The 14,792-nt window shown below is 48.0% G+C and overlaps 1 protein-coding gene across 1 annotated transcript in view; it reads right to left on the bottom strand.

The window, feature by feature from the left end:
- Window positions 1–94: 94 nt before the first annotated feature.
- Window positions 95–14,792, bottom strand: part of LOC111219683 (caskin-2-like) — a 43,996-nt gene continuing 29,298 nt past the window's right edge. Inside the window, exons 8-22 of the mRNA XM_022742400.1 lie at window positions 14,655–14,763; window positions 14,433–14,527; window positions 12,219–12,336; window positions 10,109–10,278; window positions 9,873–9,939; window positions 7,584–7,711; window positions 7,252–7,333; window positions 4,538–4,611; window positions 4,337–4,447; window positions 3,397–3,498; window positions 3,154–3,292; window positions 1,654–3,083; window positions 873–1,512; window positions 558–795; window positions 95–455 (exon numbers count right to left, since the gene is read on the bottom strand). Coding sequence (XP_022598121.1) covers window positions 359–455; window positions 558–795; window positions 873–1,512; window positions 1,654–3,083; window positions 3,154–3,292; window positions 3,397–3,498; window positions 4,337–4,447; window positions 4,538–4,611; window positions 7,252–7,333; window positions 7,584–7,711; window positions 9,873–9,939; window positions 10,109–10,278; window positions 12,219–12,336; window positions 14,433–14,527; window positions 14,655–14,763 — 3,600 coding nt within the window. The 3' untranslated portion in view covers window positions 95–358. The remainder of the gene's footprint in view (window positions 456–557; window positions 796–872; window positions 1,513–1,653; window positions 3,084–3,153; window positions 3,293–3,396; window positions 3,499–4,336; window positions 4,448–4,537; window positions 4,612–7,251; window positions 7,334–7,583; window positions 7,712–9,872; window positions 9,940–10,108; window positions 10,279–12,218; window positions 12,337–14,432; window positions 14,528–14,654; window positions 14,764–14,792) is intronic.

Raw genomic sequence — 14,792 nt, 5'->3', positions numbered from 1 at the left:
CACACACACACACACACACACACACACACACACACACACACACACACAGACTTATCTGTACATTTACTGGTAATGTGAATTAAATGGACCCTCGTTCCCTTTAGTGATAATAACGTGCTGAACACACACACAGGATTCTGGGAGCTGATCTCAGCTGCTGTTTTCCCAGGTGTGTGTCCTAAGGCGAAGTGCTCGCGTTGAAAAATACAGAGGACACGTTGTGCGGGGAAATCCTCCCCAAATGTGAATCGTCCAGAGTCCCAGAGTCTCTGGTCTTACCCGCAGCAGGAGGTGCACTCCTGTCTGATGGAGCCTCAGTTTCCTGTCTCTGGCTCCCCTGAGGGAAGAAGCCGAGACGTCACTCCAACATGGCGTCCAGCTGGTCAGCGAGGTCGTCGAACATGTTGCTGATGTCATCCAGGATATTTCCCGCCGCCTTCACCGTGCTGCTGCCGCTGAGGAGGAGACAGACACCGTTACTCACACAGAACAGATTACATGTAACCCCCCCCCCCCCAGACACGCCTGACACGCCTGTATGTGAGTGACGTCTTTACCCGTCCACGCTGCTCCCCTGAGCCAGCTTGTTCTCCACCACTTTGAGCGCAGCCTCCAGTGACGTGCTGGTTTGCTCCAGCCTCTGGTGAGCCAGCACCTCCAGGCCGGCCGCACCCGCCTGGGGCGTCCCCGCTCTCCCCGCCTGGACCGCCGCTGCCGAGGCGGAGAACGAAGGGGCCTGGACCGGAGAGGACGGAGCGGCTGATGCGACGCTCTGGAGCGCGGCGAGGATCGGTCCTGTGGGACATGAAGAGCTGGTTTAGATTTGAAGTCAGAGAAGAAGAAGTTTAGATGTTATCGGAGGTCGTTGTTACCTGCTGCTGACGGCGGCGTGCTGCTGAGCTGAGGGAGTCTGGATCCCGACGGCCCAGCAGCTCTCTGCGGACTCTCCAGCTTCAGCGTGGGGGGGTGTCTCACGGCTTTAGGACTGGGGGAACACGTGTGAAGCTTCGGTGACACCGTGTGAATCTGTACGCTGGTTAGTTTGGGGATGGCTGTTTGTGCGCCCGTCTGTACCGGAGCGACTGTTTTCTGGGGGGCTGTTGGTTTGATGTTGGGGGGTTGTTTGAGAGGACTGGGAGGTTTTGAGGACACCGGGGGCTTCGGGCCTTTTCCCACCGAGCCGACTCTCTGGAAAACGTTCCTCTGAGGTTCCTCGCCGCTCTGCGTCCCGACGACATCGTGTGCGTTCGCCCTGTGGCTGTCGTCTCTGTTGGGTGAAGACGCCTCCTCGGGCGTGGAGGCGTCTTTGTCTTTGGGTTTGTGTCGTCTCTTCACCGTGTCGGACTCTTTCAGGTTGAACTCTGGGAGCTCCAGGCTGTTCGGAGTCTGGACGGGATCCTCCAGGGGAGTCTTCATTTCGCCGTCTCCCCGGCTGACGACTGCGATCCTGGGTCGCTGTTTGATGGTGAGGTTTCCCTCCTTGGCGAAGGGCAGGTGGTCACATGAGCTGTTCTTCGGAGACGCACCTTTTGATATTCTTTCACTTCTTCTTGCTCTCTCTCTCTCCTCAGTCGCTCCATCAGTGTTTCCTCCTCTCTGTCTGTCACTGTCTCCCTCCGTCCTCTCACTTCCTGGTCTTCTTAAGCCGCCGACGCCCAGAGCGGGCACGGGTTTGGAGTGCTGCAGGATGATGTGAGCAGGAAGTCCGTGTGGAATCGGTGAGGAGGCGGGGCTAAAAACAGGCGACACGGGGATGTGTGTTGGTGGTGGGATGTCTATCCTCCTGGACGGACTGCTGCTGCTCCCCTCCAGCCTCGCTGCGATGCTCCTCACACTGCCCACGCTCTCTATCTCCACCCCGCCCTTCGCCTCCAGCTCCACAACTTTCCCGTTTCCCGGCTGGCGCGTTGGGCTGCCGCTTACCGAGCTCATCCTCTTGGGCGGTGGCGGGGGCGGGCCTTTGCGTCGGGAGCGCACGGCGAAGGAGTGGCTGCGGTTGATGTGGCGTTGGGCCCCCGTGGCGCTGGTGTGCCCACGTCCCGGCCTGCGCGACAAGGTGGCGTAGGAGGGCAAGGCTGCGGCGGAAGCGGAGGTGCAAGGGGGAGCGAGGTCATCGTCTTCATCCGGCTCGCCGTCGGACAGGGCGTAGCGAGTCAGACTTTGGGCGCGCTTCTTGTGAGGGCCCCTCTGGGTGTCGTCAGCTGGGGCCGGTCCGGGCCAGGGCCCCAGGAGAGGGATCGCTCCGGGCAGCGGCTTGGAGAGGACCCGCGGAGCGCCGTTGACCCCCGTCTGAGCCTGGATGTAACTGAAGGCCTTCTGAGTGGGGGAGGGCTGCGGGGATGGAGAGGGGGGGGGGGGGGGTGGTGGGTGCTGAGGCTGATAGAGGCGGGTGGGGGACTGGAAGTGTTTGGCCTTGGGTGGGACGGCTGGGTAGGCGAAGCGGGGCATTTTGCTCGGGGTCAGCGGGGGCGTGAGGGGGGAGAAGGGGAGTTTGTTGGGAGTCACAGACCGACTCTGGTGCTCCCACATCTCCGTGGGTCTCTGTCGACCTCTGCCTCCAGGACTACTTCCTCCTCGCTTGGCGTCCTCCCCTCCTCCGCCCCCCAGACTCTCCTCAGACCGGCTGGAGGTTCTGGCGTTTTGCGCCTGACAATAGCCTGAATTTGAATGTCCAGAATTCCCAGAATTCCCAGAGCCACGTGACCGCGTGCTGATGCTCTCCTGACTTACTGACATGGCGGATAACGCCACCGCAGAAGTCACGCCCCTAATACCAAACGCCTCTGCGGCTCCTCCCCCCGCCCGGCCCATCATGGCGCTCTGCAGCTCAGAGCTCAGCTCGCTGTCCTGGAAGGAGAGCAGGGCCCTAGGGGTGCGAGGGGAGGGGCAGCAGTTGTTGGCGGGAGCGCCAGAGTGCGCTTGAGCGTGCACGTTGTGTGTCGGCGTGTGTTCGATGGCCACCAGCTCCAGAGCGGCTGGGGGCTTCCGTCTGAGAGTCCCGCCTCCGGTTCTGTCGGCATGGTTACAGGAGCGCTGAAGATCACAGAGTCTCTTCACTGCTAACATCAGCTTCTTCTGATGACCTGAAACACAGACGGCGGTCATGACAGCGGTTCACAGTGACATCACAGAACATGTGGTCTGATCTCTCACCGAGTTTGGTGATGCCGATCTCCTGCAGGTCCTCCCACGTGATGTCCTTGACGATCGTGATCGAGTCGTAGCCGTTCTCGCACAATCTCTTCTGGTACTGAGGAAGTCCGATCACACTGAGCCACTCCCCCAGGTCGGACTGCAGCGACAGACAGAGTCATCGTCATCGCCAGCATTTATCTTTCTGACACGAGCGGTGAAACAACAACAGATGCTTTTCAGAAATGTTAAAGCGTCTCTCACAGGGATGTAGTCAGGCAGCCACTCGGGGATACTCAGTTTGCCGATCTCCATGGAGATCTTCTTCCTGTGGCCGGGTTTGGTGACTCCGATGGCCGTCAGGTCCTGAACGACAGAACACATGTACAATATGTGATCAGCAAAACAAAGAATCAACACGTGACAACTGCACAAAATATATCATGCTGAAAAAAACAGGGTTATAACTCCACTTAATAAAAACTCAAATAGAGCAAATAGAGAAAAAACACAAGTTTGTTTATAAAACACATTAAGAAACAAAAACAATGACGGATCTAAACTCAGTGTTTCCAGGCGACACTCGTTTTCATCATCAAGCTAAATGCTAAATGCTACATCTTTATCAGATTAATGAGATTAAAAACTGGTTTTCCTCGATCATTGACATGTGACATTTGTTCATGTAAGTCAATTCAATTCTATTTTATTTGTAAAGAGCCAAATCAAAACTGCATTATATATATTATCTCAAGGCACTTTACAGGGGGAGGTCAAGACATTAACTGCATGTGTCTGCGACGCACTCTGGTTCTTCCTGAAAAGATGCCATATTAACAATTTCCATATATTATAATAAAATGAGTTACTGAGCTTCCCAAACTAAAGTTTTACAGTAATATATGAACATTAATTGTGATATTCTGGTAAGAATAATTCTGCACAGAGATTCTGGGTCTCTAATCGATGTTATTTCTATTTGAAAAGTGCATTGACAGAACTTCTGTTGTGATTTGGCGCTTTATAAATAAACAGATAAAAACTGAGTTGACATGAGCTCTCTGGTTCTGTCATAGGAACAACTGTAGAAAAGAAGATCAACATGTTCTCACATCCGTCTGAAAGCTTTGTCTCTTAGTAATCTAACATGTATTTAACATGATTTATTAAAAGGTAAAACTTTAACTGTGCCACTGACACACACCTCAGGGGTCATCCTGCTGATGGTGGGGACGTCATATCCTGCACTGATGAAGTTGGATGTGTACTGCTCCAACTGGAACTCACACAGCCACTGGTAGATCGCCTCAGAGTCCTGACGACAGAGAGGAGGGAGATCCATGACATACACACACACACACACACACACCCACACACCCACACACAGCCAGACAACTGAACTCACCTTTCCCTCCAGCAGGTGCTCCGGTCTGACGAAGCCTTTCTGAGGAGTGCCGTTCACCTGCCGGCGGGAACCACCTACAAAACACACACACGTCATTCCTCCAGGGCGACAGAAGCTTCACTGAGTGACTGAAGGAAACGAGACAACAGTGACGTAACAGTGACCAGTTTCTGTGTCACACCAGATTATACCAGAGTATCAGGGCCACACTGAGGGAAAAAAAGAAATCTGAAATTAATAATATTATTATTTACTTTATTTCATTATGAAAATGTGAAATTTCGAGAGAGAAAAAAACATAATTTTTAGGAATATTACAAACAACCAATCCACCAGGTTCTCAGTATCTCCTCCTCTGTTAAACCTAAAGTTTAATTTAACATAAAATTACAACTCATAATATTTTGACTTTATTTCTTGAAATATTATGATTTTAATCTCAAAATTACAACTTTATTCTCGAAATTTCAGCCTTTTTTTCCCCTCAATGTGGCCAGAATACTCTGGTACCGTACAGCTGCCTGAGTGTGTGTGTGTGTGTGTGTGTGTGTGTGTCTGTATGTGTGTGGGGAATGGGATGGGGTGTGTTTTTGAGTCTCCCCAGGTGAGTGAAGTTGTGTTATCTACCTGCTCTGAAAACCCACTGAGCCATGACTCATCTCTCTCTCAGTCCTGACACATGACTGCAGATCTGTGAGGAATTCACCCCCCCCCCCCCCCCCCACCCGCCCCAGCTTCTTCTGTCCTCTTGCCTGTCTTAAACCCCGAGGCGAATGTTCTGATCACGCTCTTCTCGCTCCGCTCATCAGGATCCATCTGCCTTTTAATCAGCACCGTTTACAATAAGCTTCATCTAGAGAGCAGCTCTGAACACAGAGGAACTGAGCAACGTAAAATACAGTATGTTGGAGTCAAGATGCTATTAGCTTAGCTTAGCATGAAGACTGGAAACAGGGGTGTGAACAGCTCTCTCACTCACACACTGTTTGAAATGCATTTACAGCAAAAGCACAAGTTCAGTTGTCAGACTAAAGTCCACGATGAACGTTCGACAGGAGTTTGCTGCTTTGTTGAATCATGTCTGCACAAGTCTGTCGATTGTTCCAAAGTGCAGCGACTAAAACCTTTAGAGAAGCAACTTTTAGCTTTGATGCTCCGAGCTGATGGAACGGTCTCCATGACGACGTGGCGACCTGAGAGCAGCCGGAAGTGTTGGAACATAAACTCAAAGTGTAGTGACCTCTGCAGCCCAGCTTTTAATTAAATATGGTTTTTAATCATCAGTCACTTTATTCTATTCACTTATTTTATTGTAATTATGTTGTAAATTGTATTTTATTCTATTTTATGTTACTTTATTATTGATTTTCTTTATTTGCTGATTTCTTTATTGCACTTTTTAATGTATTTTACTGTATCTCATTCTCAGCTTTCTCACTTGATTTGTCCTTTTTCTCTTTTGCTCATTTGTCTTTGAAGCAAAAATGCTACACAAATAAAGACTGAATGAATGATTGATTGATTACTGCAACTGTTTGGTCTGAAGCCTCCGTCACACGGTGTCTCCAGGTTTGGTCAAACAGCATCTAACCCTAACCCTTGGCCTCAGGGTGAGAGACTAAACTTCAGCCACTGAGCTCTTCTCAAAGTCCAACAGAAAGAGAAAACTACAACTTGACTCACGTCAATATTATATAACAATATATAATAAGTCTGGAATAACTTCCACTGAATAACAGGTCCTAATGAATTCTCCACTGAAGCTCAGATCAGTATCAGTCCATCAGGAGCATCATCTTCACCGTCTCCCTCTGTCCTCTCACCGTCTTCATGTTAAATGTGAATAAATCAAACATCAGATCAGGACTTCTTACCCTTCAGGAAGGAGAAGAGCAGCGGAGCTCCTGATGTTTGACACTTCATCCTTCTCTCCGCCCGTCCTGCATTACACTGACATTTCTTCAAGTCTCTCTCCTTCATTTAACGGATGTGTTTTGCTCCGTCTCCTCCCTCTCTCTTCTCCTTCCTACTCACCCTGAGGTCAACAGCGACCGGTCATTCCTTTATATATTGTAAAGCCCCCTCTCAGCACAGAGTCCTCAGATTTACCTGCAGCATGTGAATCCTGCCCCTGCCGCTCAGATCCGACACGTTTTCCTGTTCTTCAGTTTTTCCTTTGAGCGGTGATCAAGTGCTTTCATGTGTTTCGGTAACAGAGAAACTGGTGGTTTTATTGGTTTTATTGGTTTCAGTGGTGAGGTGAGGTGAGTCCATTCTCACTCCCTGCATCTCATTTCCTCTCAGACTGACGCCAGTAACAGCTCAGTCTGCAGAACTAAAGCTCTGCTGCCACATTCCTCAGGTAAAGTGAAGTTACTCAAACAGCATCCAGCTGCTCTTTGATGCTGCTCACTATGATGTGCAAACACTTGGATACGGGTCCTGAAGGTGATTTAAATTAAGTTTTCCCTCTAACCGTCTTTTCTCTCAAGATATAACTCAATGTTTTAGCCCTTCAAAATAAAAGTGAAAGGTACGACAGATTGTTTGGGTAAAACATCTGAGATTTCAAGAACAGAAAGATCATTAAGTCAATAAATAATAAATATGATAATATTAGAAGAAAAAAAGAAAAAATCTGCAGTACCTTGAGAACATAAAACATTTCCAAAAGAACGTGTCAAAAGAGGCTGACGTTCAGTTGCTTGACTAACCTGTGGATCCATCAACCTGTTTGCTGCGGTCGGCTCCTGCAGTGTGGAGGTGTTCTCCTGATTCACCAGCAGAGGGAGCCAGCTGCACACAGACAACACGGAGGAGACAGTCAGATCATCCAGAAATAAAATCTCCTCTCTTCGTAGCTTTTAGAGAATTCATACAACACATAAAACTGCATTTGAAAACTTGTGATGGGGAGTTTTCATGGTGAATTCAAGATGGAGGAGAAACACCCTACATACAGTTTGTATTTCAGTATTACAGTCCACAAATGCTTGTTGTTATTTGTGAGTAACATCAGGGGTCTCTCTCTGTGAGCAGGTCTGACCTTGCCCGTGTCGGTGTTGTGGCGGTTTTGAGTCCCGTTCTGTTTGTGGCTGCTCTCGGAGCTCTGGCCACTGCCGGCGCTACGACTGCTGCCCACACTGCCGGCACTGCCAACACTGTTTCTGTCACCTGAGAGAGAGACAGAGAGACAGAGACAGAGAGAGAGAAAGGGAGAGAGAGAGAGACTAGCAGAGAGAGAAGAGAGAGAGAGAGAGAGAGAGATGGGAGAAGAGAGAGAAGACAGAGGAGAGAGGAAGAAGAGAACAGAGAGAGAACAGAGAGAAGAGGGGGAGAGAGAGAGACAGAGAGAGGAGAAACCAGAGAGAGAGAGAGAGAGAGAAGAGAGAGGGAGAGAGAGAGAGAGAGAGGAGAGAGGGAGAGAGAGAGGGAAGAGACAAGAGAGAGAGAGAGAGAGAACGAGAGAGACAGAGAGAAAACAGAGAGAGAAGAGACAAGAGAGGAGAGAGAGAGAAGGTAGAGGGAGAGAGAAGAGAGAGGAGGAGAGGAGAGAAGAGAGAGAGAGAGAGGGAGAGAGAGAAGAGGAAAGAGAAGCAGAGGACGAAGGAATCGAGAGCAGAGAGGACAGCAGAGAAGAACAGAGACAGAAGGAGAGAGGAGAGAGAGAGGAGAGAGAGAGAGAGAAGAAAAGAAAGACAAAAGAGAAAGAGATTGGAGGGTAAAATGAGACGTTCAGAGAATTTAAGAGCTGGGAAACAGAGAGAGAAAGTCTGTGGTCTGAGTACACTGCAGAAATCTATTTTAACAAGTCATGATTCTTTTCAGTCCTATTCACCGTTAAAGGACGAGTTTGACATTTTAGGATTTACACTTATTTACTTTCTTTCCAAATGTCAGATGAACTAAAACTGGAATCACCTCCTCGTGGTTGCAACCAGATAAGTTGCAGGAAATGTTGTCACAGTCTCCTTCCTGAGTTACAGAGTTGAAAAATGGCCAGAAGTGCTTTTGAAGAACACTATGATGTCACAGTGAAGTTGACCTTTGACCTTTTGGATATAAAACATCATCACTTCATTTTATCCTTATAGACACTTGAGTTAAATTGTGTCGTATTTAGCGAATGAATTCATCAGTTATGGCTTAAGACCTGTGAGGTCACTGTGACCTTGACCTTTGACCTTTACTAAAATGTAAGCATGTCATCCTCAAGTCCAAGTGGACATATTTGAAGAAGTTCCTTCGAGGCGTCAGAGATATCACACGCATGAGAATGTGACGGACTGACAACCTGAAAACATAATGCCTCCGGCTGGAGCCGGCACAGAGGAATGAAAAACCCATGTAAGCTAGGCTAGGCAATTAGCCTAGCTTAGCATAATGACTGGAGGAGGGGCTGACAGCTGGCTCTGTCCAAAGTTCAAAAACTCAATAACCTCACTTAATGTTTTACAGGCCTGGATGATATTCAAAATTTTATATCTCGATACCGTCTCACCCAAATGTCGTGATATACGATATTATTGATATATACGATATCAGCCGAAGCCTCGTACATTAACAGAAATGTATCCACGGCGATTTGTGATTTTAGCTGGAGTTGTATGGTGTAACTATCAGATGATGCACAAGTTTATGTGTCTTAGCAAGAATCAGTGACGCAGGACACTCCTCCTAAAGCCACTAATTGTCATTTTCAGTCTGTTTGTGTACAGATTAAAAAAAATAACATACAACGTGTTAATTATTGAGCTTTTATGCCAAGATGGTAAATCACGTCCCAGCTCCACACCTCACACAGACTAAGGCTAAAAAAAACAAAACAAAAAGCAAATAATGTTCCTTCTGACTTATTTCAGTAATGATCTGGAACCAGTTGTTTCATTATCTCTTTGATTTTTAAAAGCACAAATACAACCCCCCCACAAATTTCAAGACTCTTTTTGCTGCCCAGGCTTCGGGGTGGAGGCAGGTTCACCGACAAGCTGCAAAAAACCTGACACCAGGAAGTCACGCTGGAGTCAGAGGCTCTGAGGGAGTTACTTACTGTTCCATCCTGCTGCGAGGAAACAACTGTGGTTACGGTTACTGCAGCACTGGGGGTGTGAGTGGTGTGTGTGGGGTGGTGCGGGGTGGGGGGGGGATTGCAGGGTGGCATCACAAGGTCAAGACTTTGGGATAAAAACGGATAAAGATGGGAATAAGCTTCCTCACAGAGGCCCTGTTTATCAGAACGGCGGGGACTGGATCTGGTCTACAGGTTCACACGGGGGTTGGGATTTGTGAGGGGGGGTGGGGGGGTGGCAGGCGTTTTGGGACCACACACTCTTACCAGTGGGAGAGCTCCTGAGGACCCATATGTCCTGAGCGGGGCTAGCAGGACTAGCTGGGGCTGAGGGCTGACTGCCAGGTGGAGCACCTAACAAACACACACACACACTTTAGATCCACGCTCACTGTTACTCCGCCCACTGAGGGAGGAGCTGGGGGTGGATCTACAGAGCCCACCACAGGACTGATGGAGAGGAGACGGGGGTCAGGGTGGTGCTTGGAGGGGGAAGAAGAAACCAAAGAGATGGTTGGAAGTGTGTGTGTGTGTGTGTGTGTACCTGCAGGATCATAACCATGGGTGTATGAGTCGTCAGTCTGAATGGTGGGGCCGTGGCTCGACGGAGGAGCTCTGGATGCAAAGTGTTGTCGTTGGGAAGGCATTGACGCTTGGCGGGAGAGGGTGCCCCCTAGTGTCAGGGAGACAGGTTTGGGTTGAGGATAGTGTGCGTGCGTGTGTGCTCGTCAGCGTGACCTGCATGCACAGGTGTATGAAGATGCAGTGAAGACGTGTTTTGTTGTTCTCTGAGTTTATGGAACACCAACTGAAAAAGAGCAGATTCACTGTAAATCCTCTCTGGTGTTACATCACCGACGACGCAGAGAGGGCTTACTTCTCCTTTGTCTGCTGTTGGTCCATGGTTGCTGACACCATTGACATTATCACAGAGCTCAGGCGCACACGCACACACACACACACACACACACACACACACACACACACTGCTGAGTTTGCCTCATAAACGAAGAGCCTGTCACCGACTTTAAGTCAAACTCTCTTTCTCTTGTCTCTTCTCCCTCAAGCATGAGCAGATCACAACACACACACACACAACACACACACACACACCACCCACACACACACACACACACACACACACACACACAGCACATAATATCCCAACGTAGACTGTGAGGGCTTTAGCACTGAGCTGACACTCGGCAATCTGGCCATAGTAATCCTATTAATGTGTGTGTGTGTGTGTGTGTGTGTGTGTGTGTGTGTGTGTGTGTGTGTGTGTGTGTGTGTGTGTGTGTGTGTAGCCTGGCTTGTTGAGGACCTAGAAGTGAAGTGTTTTATCTTGTGTGTGTCTGTCTGCTGCTGCTGCTGCTGTTGGGCCCCTCGCTGTGCTCGTCCCACTGTTTGAATGTCAGTGGCTTTACAGCTGCAAAACAAACATGGGCTCATATTCCTTTTATTCACAGGGATTAAATCAGATGATTTACAAGCACGCTGACCCCCCCGACCCCCTCAAACCCCCCCCCCCTTTAGTGACCACACATGCCAACATGACAGATCCTTCCTTTGAACAAAGTGGCGAGATGTATTCTTGGCCCAGATATAACCACTGCCCTGGGTCAAGTTAGCCCTTTTAACACCACTCTGGCAGCTCGACCCCCCAGCCTGCCGAGTCTAATACGGCCCTGTGACCCTGAGTTATTATAGTCAGAGGGTGATGTGATTATATATATTAGCATGTAGGTGGATGAATTCTTTACTCAGCACTGTAGTGCGTAGCTACTGTAGTTAATGGCTTGATATCAAGTATGGGGGCGTTACCGCATACACCTGATCCAGGGCAAAAACTTTGCCTCCGTGGACCCTGACTCCCGCCTGTCTTCATGTTTACACTGTGTTTGTACCCCAGTGCAGCACAGTGAGGCAGATTCATCCCCCGAGAAGGAGGGAACACAGAGAGGCTCGGCGACTCGTCAGCAAAGATCCTCTATAACAAAAGATGAGGCATCACAAGCAGCGGCAGTGGGAGGAAATGGTTTACACTTCCTGTCTGGTAAGTGGTCGTGATAGCTTGTTCATGTCAAAACAAAACAACAACACAAGATACAGTTTGAATTTGTGCTTGATTTTGCTGCCTGTTTATATCTGATCAACCCAGAACAAGATCACATCAGTCCAATAACACTCTCTGTTTTCCCTCCAAAAACAGTTTAATAATAATAACACTAATAGTATTGCTATGCAAAGAAACAAGTTTTATTTCACTTTTCACTTTTAATTCATGGTTTCAGGTATAAGTCCCTCTTATCCAGAGAGTATCATTAGACAGATATGATCTTGTTGATCAGTTATAAGCTAGCAGATAAAAACAAGTGGCAAAATCAGGTGTAAATTTTCTACTGAAGCTAGAGTTGTATTGTTGTATTGTTTTGACATGGACAAGAAATTCATCAGATAGTGTTAAAAAACCAAGGTAGGTCAGTCTGGATAAGGTTAGAAGTGTAAACCATTTCCTTCCACTGGCGCTGCTTGTAAAGCATCATCTCCATTATATATCTTTATGTTGTTGTTGTTGTTGTTGTTGTTGATGCTGATGATGTGTTTGTCTACCTGCTCGTCTGCTCAGGACCTCCACCACTGAAGGGGGGAAGAAGCCCACACGGTCCGTGCCCCGCTGGGTGTCGTGGATGTGACCTTTCCACCGGCCGTCCGAGTGCTGCTCCAGGACCTGAGACCAACAAATCAGGAAGCACACGGCGGCAATTCAGTAACAACTTTGGTGACTGTTTAAATTAAAAGGAAAATAAAAAATAAAATGTATTTTCCCCTTGTGAGGAACAAAAACAGCTTTCCAAACATTTCCCTTGTCAACTGCACATCAACTCTTAAGTATGCTCGTCATGTGTGTGACTCCTCCAGGCATTGCTTTTAAGACCATAATGAGAGAGCCAATGAGCTGGAAATGCACAGTCTATTCATTGTGAGTGTTAACAAAACGCCTGGAGAGGACAAAAAAAAAAAACAAAAAAACACCTCTGCCCTCACAAGACACGACACAACTACACACGAGTTCGTACAGGAGTCTGGATGTCACAATGACGCGTATAAAGATATCAAAATACACATCAGTGAGCACATAAACACGCACACGCATGAATTAGCACAAACGTCGAGTGCGAGGGAATGAGCAAACAAGCTGGTAATGAGAGAGTGACAGCAACAAGTTCGCGCCTGTTTCTCTGCTGCTGCTCAGGCTTCACTAAATTACCCCACAACATCCACCACAAATCCTAACAACAACACTTCACTCACACAAGTCCTCATCATGTAATCCTGTGATTCCCCTGCAACGAGTGAAGCAGCTGCAACAAGGTGTAGAGTGGATTTACAGATGCTGCCAGAAAGGATACAACACACCTGTATAAAACCTTCCTGCACAGTAACTCTGTGAGAGCTGCAGCCAGGTGAAGGTGTTTGTGTCTTTTCCATCGTTTGTCCGTCTCATGACAGGTCGGTCGTTAGATCCACAATGACTCAGAAAGACATACTCTACAAGTGTGTCATGAACTTTCTCTCAGAGTTTGTGTTTTCTTTGTCAACATGCCAAGATCAGACAATAACGTATTCTTGCCTTTTGAGACGCAGTTCAAAGAGTCGCAAATTCTTGGTCGACACACACGACAGCTCACATGCTGGACCCAGATAAATCGGTTTGTGTACAGAGGTGACTGGAAGGTGGGGGCAGGAACTTACAGCTGAGTTCACAGGAGCCACTCTGTGTCTCTACAGGCCGACGTCACAGAACATGTAAAACAAAAAAATATATTCTGAGGAGTAAGTGTTTTTGTCAGGGTGTGGGATCCCAGACGCTACCTTGGATGTACGGCTGCACGATATGCAAAAAATAAATTTAAAAAATCATATTGCGATTATTTCGTCAGATATTGTGATTTCAGTTGTTTTTTCATTTTCACTGAAAAAAATATAAAAATGATGATGATGTGATTTTTGTTGGTCCTGTACCAAACAAACATGTTTCCTTTGTGTCTGGAGAATGTGATCTGTAGGTCGGGGCGTCTCTGTAGCTTATGCTATGATATTGATTAATTGTGCCGCTCCAGTCTGTTGTTTGTGACTATGACAGACAACACAATAACAAATGGTCAACCATTACGCCTCCTCACTCTTATTTTCATCTGTTGGCTCAGGGTGATACTGTGTCGTCTGATCCTGGCATTAATAAATCTAAATAAGCAGCTGGCAAATCACAACCCCCCCGGTCTATGTGAAGTGTTTTTATGATGATCAATTAAAGCCCACAGTTTCTCTGTGAGCTCCCAGCGGAGCTCAGAGTCAGTGAGAGCTGTCGGGTGGATGTTTGAGTAGTGCTCATGTGCGTTGTGCTAATTTGAGGTCTGGGACACAAGGACGAGGCGCTACCAATGACTGACTTTGGCACCAGCCGGGAGTCGTAACAAGAAACTGTGGCACTGCTACACGCTGCTCCCTCACCCAAAGTCCCTGATCGAGGGAGATGAACGGGCTGAGAGAAAAAAAATCATATACCATTTAAAATTTCTGAAAAAGCTATGATGCAAAGCGTCTTTAAATCACCGTATGAAATATGTCTCTGTATGAAATAATGAAGACAACAAAGCCCCAGTTAAACATGAAGCAGGAGTATGGCAGAAATACTGAGAGTCTGCTGAGGCACAACAACTCAAAACTCGACAAGCTGCAGAGTGAACCTCCGACTCACTGTGGTGAGCAGCCGTTACAGAGACCTGCTTCTTTCAACCAACACACACAGACAAACACAGGTACCATAATGAGGTCTCCGGCCCGGAGGTTGAGGGCGGTGGGGTCGTGGAGATTCCAGTAATCCTTCACCGCTCTGACCTGGAGAGAACTTGATGCCTCTGCACAGAGAGAGAGATACAGAGTTGACATCATCCACCTCTGACACCTGTGCTCATCCACCTCTCCTCCTGTTTAACCAAAAATCCAAATTTCATACAGGTGTTCATGAACTAAAGAGCGACCGACCTCTGAGCAGCTGCTTGATTTCCCTGCTGGCTGTGGACGTGGTGAACTGGTTGACAATATCCAGAGCTGTCTGGTTGTAGGTGTTGCGCATGTTCACGTTGACACCCGCCTAAAAACACACACACACACACTGTGGGA

The sequence above is a fragment of the Seriola dumerili genome, unplaced genomic scaffold (assembly GCF_002260705.1).
Source record: "Seriola dumerili isolate Sdu_G_001 unplaced genomic scaffold, Sdu_1.0 BDQW01000068.1, whole genome shotgun sequence".
NCBI lineage: Eukaryota > Metazoa > Chordata > Actinopteri > Carangiformes > Carangidae > Seriola > Seriola dumerili.
The sequence above is the reverse complement of the archived record's forward strand: the minus strand, read 5'-3'. Positions and strand labels throughout refer to the sequence as shown.